Source organism: Micromys minutus (genome assembly GCF_963924665.1).
Source record: "Micromys minutus genome assembly, chromosome: 10".
In the NCBI taxonomy this organism is placed as follows: Eukaryota; Metazoa; Chordata; class Mammalia; order Rodentia; family Muridae; genus Micromys; species Micromys minutus.
This window is the reverse complement of record NC_137979.1, coordinates 54,561,150-54,577,089: the sequence shown is the minus strand read 5'-3', so window position 1 is coordinate 54,577,089 and position 15,940 is coordinate 54,561,150. Positions and strand designations below refer to the sequence as shown.

The window sequence follows — 15,940 nt, the reverse complement described above, 5'->3', positions numbered from 1 at the left end:
ATGTGTTGCTTGCTCCTCCAGAGGATCCAGATTTGATTAGAACCCCCTCCCCCCCCTTTAACTCTATCCTGGGGGATTCAGTGCTCTCTGCTTATCTATGTGGATACCAGACAAAAATGTGGTACAAGATACATGTGCAGGTAAAACACCCTAACATGTAAAATAAAATAATAAATTCCCCACAAATTTACCTTTCAGAGTTTTCTAGTAAGTCCGCTCTGAAATGTAATCATACTCGTCTCTTGACAGATATGTTTAATTTTATGCACCATATTTAACCTGAGTTTTTATGGTAAATACCTTGTGAACTTCTTCAATATGCTTAAACTGTCTTCTTTGACAGGATTTCAATTTATTTCCCCTTGTGAGAGATATGGGAAGGAGACAGAGACTGCTTGGTATCACAAGTGTGTGCTATAAGACAACTCAATACTGTGGCCAAGCATTTCATGACTAAAGCAAAGTATGTCTCTTTAATCATCCATATTGGGGTGAATTCTAGAATTGTGTTAAAGGCTAAGCAGAGTTCCTAAGCAATTTACTAGTGATGAATACTGTCAAATTATTTTTCAAAGTAATTTACCATGCTAGGTTTACACAGAGGATCAGAGACCGCTTTCTCCCTCACATGTTCTCTACAGCATGACTTCAGTACCCCCAGAAGTCCAGTTAGCTCAGGGGGCAGGAACCAGGTTTACTAACTATCTCTAGTCTTGGTTCTCAGTCTGAGAAAGCTCAGCTCATCAAGCTGAGTGGTGAAGCAGGTCTCACAGCATCCTTGCTGCTTATACACCTTTGCTGGTTGTTTCTTTTTTTTTTTTCTTGTTTTGTAAATATTTTTTTTTGTTTTCTTTATTTCTTGGACTTCATACAGTCTGTGAGTTGTTTCTGGGGGAGTGCAAGCCTCTGGGGTTAGCATACCAATATCAGTGACTGCATATTATGTCTGTTCTTTTGTGACTGGGTTATCTCACTCAGGATGATATTCTCTAGATGCAGCCATTTTCTTAAGAATTTGGTTAAGTCATTGTTTCTGGTGGCTGAGTAGTATTCCATTGTGTAAATGTATCACAATTTTTGTATCCATTCATCTTCTGAAGGACATCTGGGTTCTTTCCAGCTTCTGGCTATTATAAATAGAGCCGCTATGAACATTGTGGTGCATATATCTTTGTTGTGTATTAAAGTGTCTCTGGGGTATATGCCCAGAAGTGGAATAGCTGGGTCTTCAGGTAGTACTATATCCAATTTTCTGAGGTATCGCCAGACTGATTTCCAGAGTGGTTGTATTAGTTTGCAACCCCACCAACAGTGGAGAAGTGTTCCTCTTTCTCCGCAGCCTCGCCAGCATCTGCTGTCATCTGATTTTTGGATCTTGGCCAATCTGACTGGTGTGAGGTGGAATCTCAGGGTTGTTTTGATTTGCATTTCCCTGATGGCTAAGGATGTCGAGCACTTCCTCAGGTGTTTCTCGGCCATTCGGTGTTCCTCAACTGAAAACTTTCTTTAGCTCTGTACCCCATTTTTTAATAGGGTTATTTGATTCTCTGGTGTCTAGCTTTTTGAGTTCCTTGTATACCTTGGATATTAGGCCTCTATCTGATGTGGTGTTGGTAAAGATCTTTTCCCATTCTGTTGGTTGCCGTTTTGTTTTCTTGACAATGTCCTTAGCCTAACAGAAACTTTGCAATCTCATTAAGTCCCATTTGTTAATCTTTGACCTTAGAGCTTGAGCCATTGGTGTTTTGTTCAGGAAATTTTCTCCTGTGCCTATGTGTTCTAAGGTTTTCCCTACTTTCTCATCTAGTAATTTCAGTGTATCTGGTTTAATGTGGAGATCTTTGATCCACTTACACTTGAGCTTTGTACAAGGAGATAAGAAAGGGTCTATTTTCATTCTTCTGCATGCTGAGTGCCAGTTGGACCAGCACCATTTGTTGAATAGGCTGTCCTTTTTCCATTGAATGTTTACAGCTCCTTTCTCAAAAATCAGGTGACCATATACATGAGGGCTCATTTCTGGATCTTCTATTCTATTCCATTGATCCACATGCCTATTTCTGTACCAGTACCATGCAGTTTTCAACACAATTGCCTTGTAATATAGCTTGACGTCAGGGATAGTGATTCCCGCAGATGTTTTCTTGTTGTTGAGGATGGATTTCCCTATTCTAGGTCTTTTGTTATTCCATATGAAATTGCACATTGATCTTTCCAACTCCTTAAAGAACTGGGTTGGAATTTTGATGGGGATTGCATTGAATCTGTAGATTGCTTTTGGTAGGATGGCCATTTTTAAGATGTTGATCTTTCCAATCCATGAGCATGGGAGATCTTTCCATTTTCTGAGATCCTCCTCAATTTCTTTCTTTAGAGGTTTGAAGTTCTTGTCATACAGGTCCTTCACTTGCTTAGTTAGAGTCACACCAAGGTATTTCATAATTTTTGTGACGATTGTGAAGGGTACCTTTTCCCTAATTTCTTTCTCCACATGTTTGTCCTTTGAGTATAGGAAGGCTACTGATTTGTTCGAGTCAATTTTGTATCCAGCCACTTTGCTGAACTTGTTTATCAGCTATAGGAGTTCTCTGGTGGAATTTTTGGGGTCACTCAAGTACACTATCATGTCATCGGCAAAGAGTGATGTTTTTATCTCTTCCTTTCCGATTTGTATCCCCTTGATCTCCTTTTGCTGTCTAATTGCTCCAGCCAGGACTTCCAGTACTATGTTGAATAGGTAGGGGGAGAGTGGGCAGCCTTGTCGAGTCCCTGATTTTAGTGGGATTGCTTCAAGTTTCTCGCCATTAAGTTTAATGTTGGCTGTTGGTTTGCTGTATATTGCTTTTATTATGTTTAGGTATGGACCTTGGATTCCTGTTCTTTCCAGGACTTTTAACATGAAGGGGTGTTGGATTTTGTCAAATGCTTTCTCAGTATCTAGTGAGATGACCATGTGATTTTGATCTTTGAGTTTGTTTATATGGTGGATTACATTGATGGATTTCCTTATATTAAACCATCCCTGCATCCCAGGGATGAAGCCTACTTGGTCATGATGAATGATCGTTTTAATGTGTTCTTGGATTCGGTTTGCAAGGATTTTGTTGAGTATTTTTGAATCAATGTTCATAAGTGAGATTGGTCTGAAGTTCTCTTTCCTTGTAGGGTCTTTGTGTGGTTTAGGTACGAGGGTTATTGTAGCCTCAAAAAATGAGTTAGGTAATATTCCATCTGATTCTATCTTTTGGAATAGTTTGGAGAGTATTGGTGTTATATCCCCAATAAATGTCTGGTAAAATTCTGCACTGAACCTGTCTGGACCTGGGCTTTTTTTGGTTGGGAGACTTTTGATGACTTCTCCTATTTCTTTAGGTGTTATCAGGTTATTTAGATGGTTTACTTGGTCCTGGTTTAACTTTGGGATCTTGTATCTCTCTAGGAAAACGTCCATTTCCTCCAGATTTTCCAATTTTGTGGAGTATAAGTTTTTGTAGTAGGATCTGATGAGTTCTTGAATTTCCTTCAGTTTCAGTTGTTATGTCACCACTTTCCTTTCTGATTTTGTTAATTTGGATACTCTCTCTTTGCCCTCTAGTTAGTCTGGCTAGGGGTTTATCAATCTTGTTGATTTTCTCAAAGAACCAACTCTTTGTTTTGTTGATTTTTTCAATGGTTCTTTTTGTTTCTATTTGGTCTATTTCTGCCCTAATTTTGATTATTTTTTGCCGTCTACTCTTTTTGGGTATATCTGCTTCCTTTTGTTCTAGGGCTTTAAGCTGTGCTGTCAGGTTGCTGATGTGAGCTCTCTCCAGCCTCTTTTTGGAAGCACTTAGGGCTATGAGTTTTCCTCTCAATACTGCTTTCACTGCATCCCATAGGTTTGGGTATGTTGTGTTTTCGTTTTCGTTGAATTCTAGAAAGTCCTTAATTTCTTTCTTTATTTCTTCTTTGACCCTGTTATCCTTTAACAGAGTGTTGTTTAGTTTCCATGTGTATGTGGGCTTTTTGTTGTCTTTGTTTTTGTTAAAGACCAGCCGTAGACCATGGTGATCTGAGAGGATGCATGGGAGTATTTCAATCTTCTTATATCGATTGAGGCTCGCTCTGTGTCCAATTATGTGGTTAATTTTCGAGAAGGTGTCATGGGGTGGTGAGAAGAAGGTGTATTCTTTTACTTTAGGATAATATGTTCTGTATATATCTATTAATTCTAGTTGGTTTAAAGTCTCTGCTAGTTTTTCAGTGTCCTTGTTCAGTTTCTGTTTCCATGATCTGTCCATTGGTGAGAGTGGGGTATTAAAGTCCCCCACTATTATTGTGTGGGGTGAAATATATTTTTTGAACTTTAGTAGGATTTCTTTTATGAATGTGGGTGCTTTTTTATTTGGAGCATATATGTTAAGCATTGAGAGTTTCTCCTGACAGATTTCCCCTGTAATGAGTAAAAAGTGTCCTTCCTTATCTTTTTTGATAACTTTTCGTTGGAAATTTACTTTATTCGATATTAGAATAGCCACTTCAGCTTGCTTCTTGGAGCTGTTTGCTTGGAAGTTTTTTTCCCACCTTTTAACTCTGAGATAGTGTCTGTCGTTGTCTCTGAGATGAGTTTCCTATATGCAGCAAAAGTCTGGATTTTGTTTATGTATCCAGTCTGATAGCCTATGTCTCTTTATTGGGGAGTTGAGTCCATTTATGTTAATAGATATCAAGGAATAGTTGTTTCTGTTTCCTGCCATTATTGCTTTTGTGGGTTGAGTTGTGTCTGTGTCTTTTTCTTCTTTTAGTTTTCTTGTTTAGGAGTTTTCTTGTTTTTACTAGGCTGTATTTTCCCTCATTGTATTGGGTTTTCCACCTATAATTCGTTGTAGTGCTGGGTTTGTGGTCAGATATTGTGTAAATTTTGATTTGTCTTGAAATATCTTCATCTCTCCATCGATGGTGATTGATAGTTTTGCTGGGTATAGCAGCTTGGGCTGGCACTTGTGTTCTCTTAGGGTGTGCATGATGTCTGTCCAGGCTCTTCTAGCTTTCATAGTCTCTGTTGAGAAATCGGGTGTGAGTCTGATTGGCCTGCCTTTATATGTTACCTGACCTTTTTCCCTTACTGCTTTTAGTATTATTTCTTTGCTTCGGGCACTTGATGTTTTTACTATTATGTGTCGGGAGGTATTTCTTTTCTGGTCCAACCTATTTGGAGTTCTGAAGGCTTCTTTTATGCTCGTGGTCATCTCATTCTTGAGGGTAGGGAAGTTTTCTTCTATGTTTTTGTTGAAGATATTTACTGTGCCTCTTAGTCGATACTCTTCTCCCTCTTCTATTCCTATTATCCTTAGGTTTGGTCTTCTCATTGTGTCCTGGATTTCCTGGACATTTTGGGTTAGGAGCCTTTTGTTTTTTGCATCTTCTCTGGCTGTTTTGTCTATGTTTACAATGTTGTCTTCTGCCCCCGAGATTCTCTCTTCCATCTCTTGTAATCTATTGGAAATGCTTGCTTCTGTGATTCCTGATTTCTTTTTTAGGTGTTCTACCTCTAGGGTTATCTCTTTTTGTGTTTTCTTTATTGTGTCAATTTCCATTTTAAATTCCCTCTTCCATTCCTTCATCTCTTTGATTCTGTTTTCCTCTAGTTCTTTGAGTTCTTTGAGTGTTTTTCTTGTTTCCTCTTTAAAAGCTTCTGAATCTTTTTGCTTTTCCTCCCGTTCTTGTTTAAGTATCTCTATCAGCATCTTGAGGTATGATTTCAGGTCTGTGTCTTCCTTTTCTGGAGTGTTTGGAATTCCGATGTTTGTTGTTATGGGAGAGCTGGGTTCTGGTGTTGCCAGGTTGTCTTGGTTTCCTTGGGATATACTCTTTCGCTTTCCTCTTGCCATTTTGTTGTCAGTGATATATGTTCTTGCCTTTCCCTTGTATCTGGTCTGTGTCCCTGGATCTCCACTGGTCTAGGTGGCAGATGGGTCGAGCCCTGTTCTATGCCTCAGAGTCGCCGGGTGGGAACAGAAGTTCCAAAGTTCTATTCCTGGTTGCTGGATCAGACAGGGCAGGGCAGGGCAAGGCAGGGGGTGCACTTTCCGTGTCCACTCTGCAGAGTTCTCTCTGCTCCCTGGCAGCCCAGGTCTCCCACCCACCAGTTGCTCAGCCTCTACCTTGCTGATTGTTTCTTAAGACAGATGTATTTGCTTTCAGAAAATTGAGTCTCAAGGTGACTCCACCTCTCTGTAATTATCTACAGATGTCCTGTATCTGCAACTGGACGTATCGACCCTAAGTGTAATTAGAATGTAAAATGCTTAGATTTGCTCCATCATTCAGGCAGGCAGAAGAGTGGAGTACGGATCTCCACCTGGGCATTTACTTAGTTCATTTTTCTTCAGAGCTATATTGTAAGGACATCTAGAGAAGGCATAACAGCGGACAACAGCATAGGCTCTCAAGGAAATCAGACTGTGGCTTTAACCTTGCGCACCAGTTGTAAGCCAGTTTGGTGTTGGGCTGGTTATCAAATCTCATCTTTGTCTCCCCAAAGCTATGAACAAGAAATACATTTCTTAGAAAGATTCTCTTCACAGTTGGGGAAACTGTGGTGTGAGCAAGCAGGGAGAAAGAGAAGGAAGCTGAGAAGCTACAGGCCCGGAGCTGCTGGAGGACTGGAGGACCCGAGGACACAGATAGGAGATGAGCTGGAGATGACCACAGGAGCTGTCATAAGCGTTGAAGTGACCAAGACTCCTTCGCACATCCAGCAAGCTTAGCCTAAGTAAACTGAAAGGAATGGTGCCTACTCTTACTCCAAAATCCATTCGGGAGCAGAAGCTTTGATGGACAGCAAGAGGGAGACAGAAGAGAAGCCTCCAGAAGCCAAGGTGAGGAAGAGCACTGCAATGCTCCAGCCTCCTCCCTCAGAGATACAGGCAGGCTGCCTGAGAGCCAGGTGCTCAGTGAGGGAGAGAGGACTCTCCTGGAAATGTCTACGACCAAGAGCTAAGTGCTGGGCATGGAACTGGGGTAAGGATGGTGGAAAATTAAAGGGATGTTTCCTTGTCAATAGTCTGCAGGCCTGTTTTGGATGTACCCTCCCTTCTTTATTTTTAAAGAATTGAGTAGCACATGGATAGGAGAACAAGAGTTAATTTGGGTCATACGTATAAATGTCAAGACATTTGCTAATTTTGTTGTTTCATGTGATTGGTTTCTAAAAGTTACAGATGATGAAGGCAAACAAACAAACAAAAAAACAAACAAACATAAAAACAAAAAACTTGTAGGGGCTAAGTAATGTAATGCAACAAAAATAAATGAAAATGTTTGAGAAGCCAGAACACAGTGCCACTTGAATAGATATCCTATTATTGTGTGTGTGTGTGTGTGTGTGTGTGTGAGAGAGAGAGAGAGAGAGAGAGAGAGAGAGAGAGAGAGACAGAGAGACAGACCCGAGAGAGAGAGAGAGAGAGAGACAGAGAGACAGAGAGACAGAGAGACAGAGAGACAGAGAGACAGAGACAGAGACAGACAAGGAAAAAGTCAAAGAATGCTAAGAAGTAAATCACTTTAACACTGATAGAGGTAGGTAAACAATCTGGTCTCCTTACATACTAAGTAACAAACCCCAAACTAAACTGTATCCACTATTGTTGCATTTCCATTTTTCTTTAGTTAATACACTTTCCCCCAGACAAGATGTTGCTATAAAGCTCAGGCTAGCCTTGAACTCATGGTTTCCTCTGCCTGAGCAAAGTGCTGAGGTCACAGGAACGCGTGACTACACTTGGCGTTTTAATTGTACTGTAACCGTAATTTGTTACTATCAGGAAAAATAAGCTACATATGTTTTATGTACATATTATATAAATATCAACTGCCATTTCTAAGTTCAGTCTGTGATTTGTGATGGGTCTGAAGTTATGATTAAAAGGCCTTTTCCTTTTATCATGCAAATGGATTAAAACTATAAGAATAAATATTTAAAAATGGGTAATTGTGCTATTTACAATTCTTTCAGGTATCTTTAATCCCCTGAAAACAGTGCTAGAATGGTTGCTGGGGTAACCTAACTCATGTCTTCTCCTGCTTATAAATGGGATCCACTTGTTTATTTGAAAATTGAAAATTACCAACCACTTGGTTATTTGGATATAAGTGGAAGAGAAATCCACTTAAAAGGAAACTTTTATGTAACTGAAACAGTTTAAACAAACTCTACAGCCAGGTCGCACAGCTGAGACAGTACCAGGCCAGTGAACAGGGCTTGGAGCACTGATGCTCTCAGTGGCCAAAGCGTGGAAGGAAGATGGCCCCTAGCAGTGGCCAGAACATTGACGGAAATGGATTTTCTTTTTGCTTCATAACCCATGGAGGGCAGAAAGTTTACATGTAGAAATAAATAGGCAACACATTGCCAATCAAATTCCAAGTCCTCACCTTTAAAGTGAGAAGGTTGTTTGAATTAGACTCAAAAGGTTTGTCCATCACACACACACACACACACACACACACACACACACACACACACACACACACACAGACACACACACACACACACAAACAGAGAGAGAGAGAGAGAGCAATTTTTTCCATGTTCCCTATGATTGCTCTACATTGTTTTAAGTGTTGTTATAGCAAAGGCAGTGGAAAATAACTTTTGCTGGGCATCCTTTAAAACCATTTTGTTCTCCTTTCAGTCTTATTTATAAAGGTTTCCAGATGCTGCTCCTCACAGATGAAGTGCAGCTTGATGTAGATACTTACAATAGCATCCACTGCTATGAAGCCAAGGACAAAGCTACTCTGAGCTCCAACTGCCTCTAACCTAGAGGCTCAGGTCCAGGGAGCTCTCTGTTGCTACTAAGATGTGAATGGTTCTCTGAAGCCACTTAGAAACAACCAAAGTTCCCAGCAGCAACAATCGACCCTGGGCTATGTCAAAGCACATCAGATGGCTGGCATTCCATGCCTGGGACAGATGCTATTGCTCATACAGTGAATGCACAATGAAAGGATGTGGGCAGAGAGCAGAATGTAAATGGGAGCTGACTTCTGTATGTGCTAGGCAGCAGTACTAGGCTGAAACATTCATTCTAATTTCAAGAGACAATTCCAAAGTAGTTCTCAAGAGAAAGACGAGGTATTTTTCAGATATTTGTTCAATATGAATGGGTAAGGCTTGCCAAAAGTGAATTTTTATGCTGGTATGTGATCTCTTGGAGGGAAGTCAGCCTGAGTCACTGGATACATCAAAGGTAGAGAGTCCAGTGAATGGAATTACTGCAGGCTATGTGAGCAAGCCAGATACCTGCGTTCATCTGCCCACTGCTGGGATTTCAGCCTCCTTTTAATTACATTAAAGCAGCTGGTACCCCTGGTTGCTGGAGTCTTCAGATTACCTTGATTGCTTGGTCATTATCTCTAATCAGCCGCTGCTTCTCATCTTCAAACTTTTGTGTAACATCCTGGAGCCGCCTTTCTGCAGCAAGCTGCTGCCGACTGCTCTCCTCTTTCAGAGAGGAAATGGTTGTCTGAAGTTCTGCTATGATCTAAAATGAAAACAGCATGCTGTGACTTCAAATTCTCTATCGAGAGGAATCTATTTTATATGTATTTATGCTTAACAAAAGAATGAATTTGGCAAAACTCTATTCCACAAGCTGAACATTTTCAATTAACATATCACTCAGGATAATGCACAAAATTCCACACAATAAAAGACTCCAATAAAACTGTGAATGGTGAACAACTGCTGAACTAAATATATTTGGGAGACATTTCCATTTTAACATTCCACAATATTTACTCATCAGAAGAAAGAACATCTGTGATCTCAAAAGAATGAAAAGCTTCAGATTGTATTTTACTGAGAAATAAACTTAAGAGTGAGAAAGGCTGGTCTGACTTTTGTCACTCCTCCAGCCCCCATCACCACCACCACCTACCCCACCACCCACCACCATCCTATCCACACCACCCATTACCACCTCCTACCCACCACCACCACCAAACTCCCAGCAAGCTAAGGAAGTTCATTCTCCATGGTCATCTAATTCCACACAGTAAGCTTTGGGTACTAGTTTTTATGTATTGTGTTTGGAATTAAAGTTTTTATATTATTTGCTACTGTGAGATAAGAATAGCTTATTCTTTTAAACGATGAAACAGGTACAAAGTGAGGTCAGATATTTTTACCCTGTTGAAGAGCATTTCCAGCTATGGAGTCAGGTAAGAATTGAAGCCCACAGTCAGCTTCATCCTCCAATGAGCAAGTTTTGTTTTTGTTTTTAACAAATTTTGGTATCAGAGAAGTTCATACTTTCAAAAAGGTTGTTTTCTTCTTAACTATGCACACTCATGAAAGTTTACTCTGGCCCAGCTAGTGCCCTTGCACAGACAGTCTGCAGCTTTCTCCACACTTAGGAGTTAGTTCCCTGCACACAGGGTCACTCCAGCTTCTCAATGAGCATCTCATGAGGATGCAATGGGCACTCTGGGATGCTTCCTTTGCTTTGGATACAGCTACTTCCTTTCCATTTCAATAGTGAGGGGATAAAGGAAGTGGTGTCAGAGCTCACAGCACTGCTCTGTGAGGTGGAATGTACTTGGTAAGAAATATTAGGCTTAGTTATCTTTCTTGATTTCAGTTTCCCACAAAACAGAAGCACAGCATCAAAAGACAAAAACCAGAAACTATTTGGAAGTTCATAAAATCCAAGTTCCTTAGAAATATTAGTCGTTATAAAGGATGCAAATACAACATCATTATGATAAATACGGAATGTTCACGCTTAGTGTACAAATTTGCTGTAACAAAGTTTAAAATTTAATCAAACATTAAGATTATTTTGAAATAATAAAATTCCTAAGAGTCATATGAGAATATTAAATGGGCCCTCTACTGTGGATGGAGGAATTCACTTCAGAATAGTGTTCATCTCTTTTGAGAACTTCGCTTAAATGTTACTTTTATCCAACAAACTTATCTATTCAATGATTTTACAGCACTTCAATGAAGTAGTAGAGTTTAGATAGCAAAGGTCCAACTGAAGCACAGAGGAATGAGCTCCTCGTTACAGAACAGGGTGAGACCTAGGGATAGAAAAGTCAGATTTCTTCAACTTACCATGAAATTAAATTTTTTTATTTTATAGGAACGTGGAGCCAAATAGTGAACACAGCTTAATATTTCAGCGTCTCAAGTTGAGCAAGGCACAATTTCATAGATGTGGGGTGTTTAACTCTGTGGTGTGTGTTTTAGTTCTATGTAAGTTTATCACATGTATAGATCTGTGTATCTACCACAACATATAATCTACGTTTAAAGTACAAAATATATTTAAATACTCACATTGAGCAAGTCAGCAGTGAGAACAGAGGCCCGAGGCCCAGGAGCTCAGGGACAGTTTAAGCTACATGCTGAATTCGAAGCTAACTTGGACTAACTGAAATGTTGCCTCAAAACAAACAAAAAAGATTGAGATTAGTAGCTAAGGTTGAAAATAAATATTTTGGGGGTATTTAAAATGATTTTAAGGGATCAAGACCAGGATGGTCCTAATTTTTAAACAATTCTGGACAATACATACAAAAAGAAATGAGTATAGGTTTTGGAAGGAACTGTATATGAGCAATGTTCCAAGGAAGGCATACTTCCCTCTCCACTCTCTAGGGGAGGAAATAAGTACTTGTGTGGGGAAACTGGGATTCTGTTTGGAAAGCTATTTCTAAATTTCATAAAGGTAACATAAGGAGCGACAGGACATTGGAATCAAATACTTGGCCAGACAAGTGGGTAGAATGATTGGCACCTGAAGAGACTGAATACTTCAGACGGAGGCAATCAGAACACTAGGGTAACAAGCACAGTGTAGCCAAGGACACAACATCACATCTACTCACTGTAGAAATGTGTACGAAAACGTGATTCGCCACCTTAGCTCAGTGCATATATTACTAACACTCACTAAATAATTTAAGTAGTGATTATAATGGTAAATCAAGTAGTGAACTTTAATGCTAAATAAGAAATAACCATTACCTGAACCTGAATTGACATAGTCTAGCTAGTCCATAAATAATAGTAAAAAATTTCTGAAAAAGGAATCTATTATAAACAATCATAATTGGGAGTGTCCATTTTGGGTAGAATCATAAAGAACACAAAACGTCGATAAATGTTCAACCCATATCTACTTCAGAGTAAGGAGTGGATTAGGACATTTTCATGTAGATATGAGAAATTAACACTCTGAAAGCAACAATAGCTGCTAATAATTGTTAAGCAATGAAACTTTACATAGATATTAGGATCCTATCTAAAGTCTTTATAGGATGTAAAATAGAGGCCAAATTTCAACTTTTAAATCATTCAACAATTTTTCCAGATTTTGGTACAGTTTAAAACTCTTCCTCTAAGTTCAACAGTCAATGTAAACCACACCTAGAAAAGATAGGAGGGAACTGAGTCTCCTCATAACAGAGTCCCCAGCTACCCTCTACTTCTTGGCATGGCCCCTGGACACAGTTGGGGCATTAATCTGCACCATGAAGGGGAAGCAAGCCAGGGAAGTGATAGGGTTGATTGGCAGTGGGTGGGTTCAACTGGCAGCTGGTCTTCTTCAGCTATGAATACTTTTGGAAAACTGAAATGCCTTGTTTTGGAAACTGAAGAGTAGGGAACTGAACTGAGAAGACTGAGAAGGCAAGGTTACTGTCTAATATTCAGTGAAAAAGAACAAATTTGTGACAGAGAGAAATATGCTGAACGTTGTGTGGTTCATAAGGGGCACAGCCTCTGAGTGTGCTGGAGTTAAGTGCATGCTCTACTAGGTCCAAAGCTTGATAAAATCTCGAAGATCAAGTAACTTCCTTTACGGGAGGAAAAGATTTCAAATGTTTCCTAAATTTAAACTGTGGCCCTCTTGAGCACCAATGGGTCCAGCACTAATGTACTCACATTAGCACTGCTCTTAGGAGGGAGATTGTAAAATCCCAATAAACACACCGAAGCAACGTTGCTTCTGGCACTCTCAAGAGTTTGATGAGATATGCATTAGCAATTCCAAAACACTAGCATTTGAATGCACAAACAGCCCATGTTTCTGTGTTTTTTTAAAAATGTTCATTTAAAAATAATCTGTTTCTCAGCAGTGACTGGAACTGTAGATGAATGCTTTCAAATGTCAGTTTGTGGCTATAAATACTCACTGTATTAGAGATGGTACCAATGAACATGTTATCAGGATTATCAGAATAAGGCTATCTTCCATGTGACATTCCTTTAGTATGTGTGTTTCTGGCATCAATTGATCTTTAGTTTATGAAATGATTACAGTGTGTGATAGTTGCTTTTCCCACGCCTTTCCCTTAATGTCTTGAAGAAAAACAGCACACGTGCACATTTCCAAATTCTGTAGAGAAATTTCATCAGTCTTTAAACACCTCAACACATGGTGTCTGATGAATAAATTCCAACTTTTCTCTAGAAAAACCTTTTCCTTGACTTCTTCCTTTTCCTACTGCAATATTCACACAACTAAGGTTACTAACAGTTATTAAATGTTTTAGGACTTACAAGGGACTATGTGCTTTGGTTATTAGTTTTACTTATTAGTGAAAACTGTCGTAAGAGGTAGGTGACAATCTTCCCTTGACTAAAGAGGAAACTGAATTCCAAAGGTGGTCGGTAAACTCTGTCCAGGAAAACCAGGCGGCATGAATGGCTGGTATTCCAATCCAGCTTGTGGATTCCATGCCTGGGCTTTCCTATACGCTAACATTTAACTTGCCTTAATGTCACCTAACCAGTCTTCTGCACACATTCCTGTAGCTCAGCCTAAAGTTCCTGTTTACACTCTTGTTAGTTAGGCATTTTTATTAACTAGTTTCCATCTTTGTTGTCTGTATCCTTCATTTCAAATAAAGCAGAATAAGCACTATGCCAAGCTGCAGTTTTTCATGTTTCTGTTTAAACTTTAATTCCGGAGTGTTAAGATTTCTTTCAGCTGGTTAGAAGCATCATTTTCAGCAGATTGACAAGGACACTTCTTCCCAAAGGGGCCGGAATAATGGCAACCATTCCATAATCATCTTTCATATAAACACATATGACTATTCAATTAAAGACTTCTGGCTTTCTTAATGGCATAGGAATTATATAACATGCTCATTTTAGAAATAATTACAGAATTGACATTTTCTCATAACTACATTCAAAGTTTTGCTGTATTAGGAAGGGGAAGCACTGGGGCAGACTGGTATGTCAAAGGTCAAGATTGCCACTTTGAAGTCAGATCCAGGCTGAGTCCTGGCTTAGTCACTTGCTAACTCCTATGAGCTCATCTCTCTGATCTCTGTCTTCTATCCTCTACTGCTGAGCTTCATCCTCAACCCTTAACTCTCAGTTTTCTCAACTGGAAACATGGAGCCACTAAGGAAGACTGAATAAAGTCATTAGGCTTGTGCCGGGGAATGTTGAGCATTGTCATTTGTTCTGTTGCTCTTATTATGAAGCATTCATAAAATGTTACATCTATTTCACTTCATACACCACTGTATACAGGCAATGACACTAAAGACAAACAAAATCATTAGATAGGAAAACTGTAACCTACATGTCTGACTCATTTACCAAATGAAGGTAACCACTGGCTACTTCTAGGAGAACTCACAGAACTCTGAGGTTTGAAATTCCCTAACCAAAGCAAATGGGAAATGGACCAACGCATGCAGCAAAAGTATCTGTAAGCATCGCCCTCAAGCAGAGCTGGCATTTTAACTGGTAGTCTTCATTGGAGGAAAACTTCTGGAGTTAACAACACGCCAGTGATGGATGCGGTGATTCTTTCCACCCTCCCGAAGAAGCCAGCAGTTGAGCTTATGATTTAGCCTAGAATTGTATGTCATTTTGAATTAGTCAACAAGCTAGTTCATGTGTGCAACTAGTTAGAATATTGAAAAAGAAAAGAAAAGAAAAGAAAAGTACAGATGTTATCAACCTGCTTACATCACAAATGTAGGTGTGTATCTCCTACCCTTGTGAAATAAGTTTCGGCCTGGGCTTGCTCAAGTGTGCTAGCTAGATTTACATCTGTGTGTGTGTGTGTGTGTGTGTGTGTGTGTGAACATGAAGGTGGTGTGTGTGTGTAGTATGTTGGTTCAAATGGTTCAATGTGCACAACTGTTCCTAATTTAATAAGATTGAAATATTAAAAAACTATTTTATTTATCTAGCCATAAAAATAGCATACTAATCCCTGAAAAACTGACAAGAATTCAATTTAACTCTTAAGTACAAAGGCTTTGTTATGTTTGTTGGTTTCATTTTTGCTTTTTGTTTTGGATTTTTTTTGTTTTCTTTGTGTCTTTGGCTCAGGCTTACCTGGGAAGATTTGGAAAGCTTCTGAGTGTATTCCTTCTCGATCTGCTTCAGCCTGCTGTTGGCCTGCAAAACACACGTACACAAACACACACACAGTGACCTGTGAGCTTGGTATCTCTTGCACATGCCTATCACCAGGCAGCTGGGATGCCTGCCAGCTGCACCGCCCTCTGGGCAGCCAGAAAACCACAGGGCTTGTCTCTGATCTGATGCCAACTATTCATCACTGAAGGAGCAAGCAAGAAAAAGATCTCTCCTGCCAATTATTAGACAAACATAAGACTTCTGTGGAGAGAGGAAAAAGGGAGAAGGAGAGACAGAAATAGACACAGCAAGTGTGACGGCTCAAAGGTAAAGAAAGAGAGAATGAAGAACAGGAAGGGAAAGGCAGACAAATGGGACAGGGAACTGGTGGAGGAGGAAGGGAAGAAGGGGGTAAATTGAATCCTCTTCACCTTAGCTGAAACAGAAAATAGGAGCTCTCAGACAAAGGCAGGTGTGAAAAGTTCAGACCACTAAGCGGAGTTGAGCTCCGACTTGGCTGAACACACAAGAACAATCTTTTGAAGTGACAAATAT

The 15,940-nt window shown here is 39.7% G+C and overlaps 1 protein-coding gene across 1 annotated transcript in view; it reads right to left on the bottom strand.

Annotated features, from left to right (window-relative positions):
• The window catches only part of CEP112 (centrosomal protein 112), a gene marked incomplete at its 5' end in the record, with an annotated part of 392,261 nt that overhangs the window by 81,687 nt on the left and 294,634 nt on the right, over positions 1 to 15,940 (bottom strand). Inside the window, 2 exons of the mRNA XM_080924200.1 lie at positions 9,378 to 9,527; positions 15,362 to 15,424. Of these exons, the coding sequence (XP_080780326.1) occupies positions 9,378 to 9,527; positions 15,362 to 15,424 (213 nt within the window). The remainder of the gene's footprint in view (positions 1 to 9,377; positions 9,528 to 15,361; positions 15,425 to 15,940) is intronic.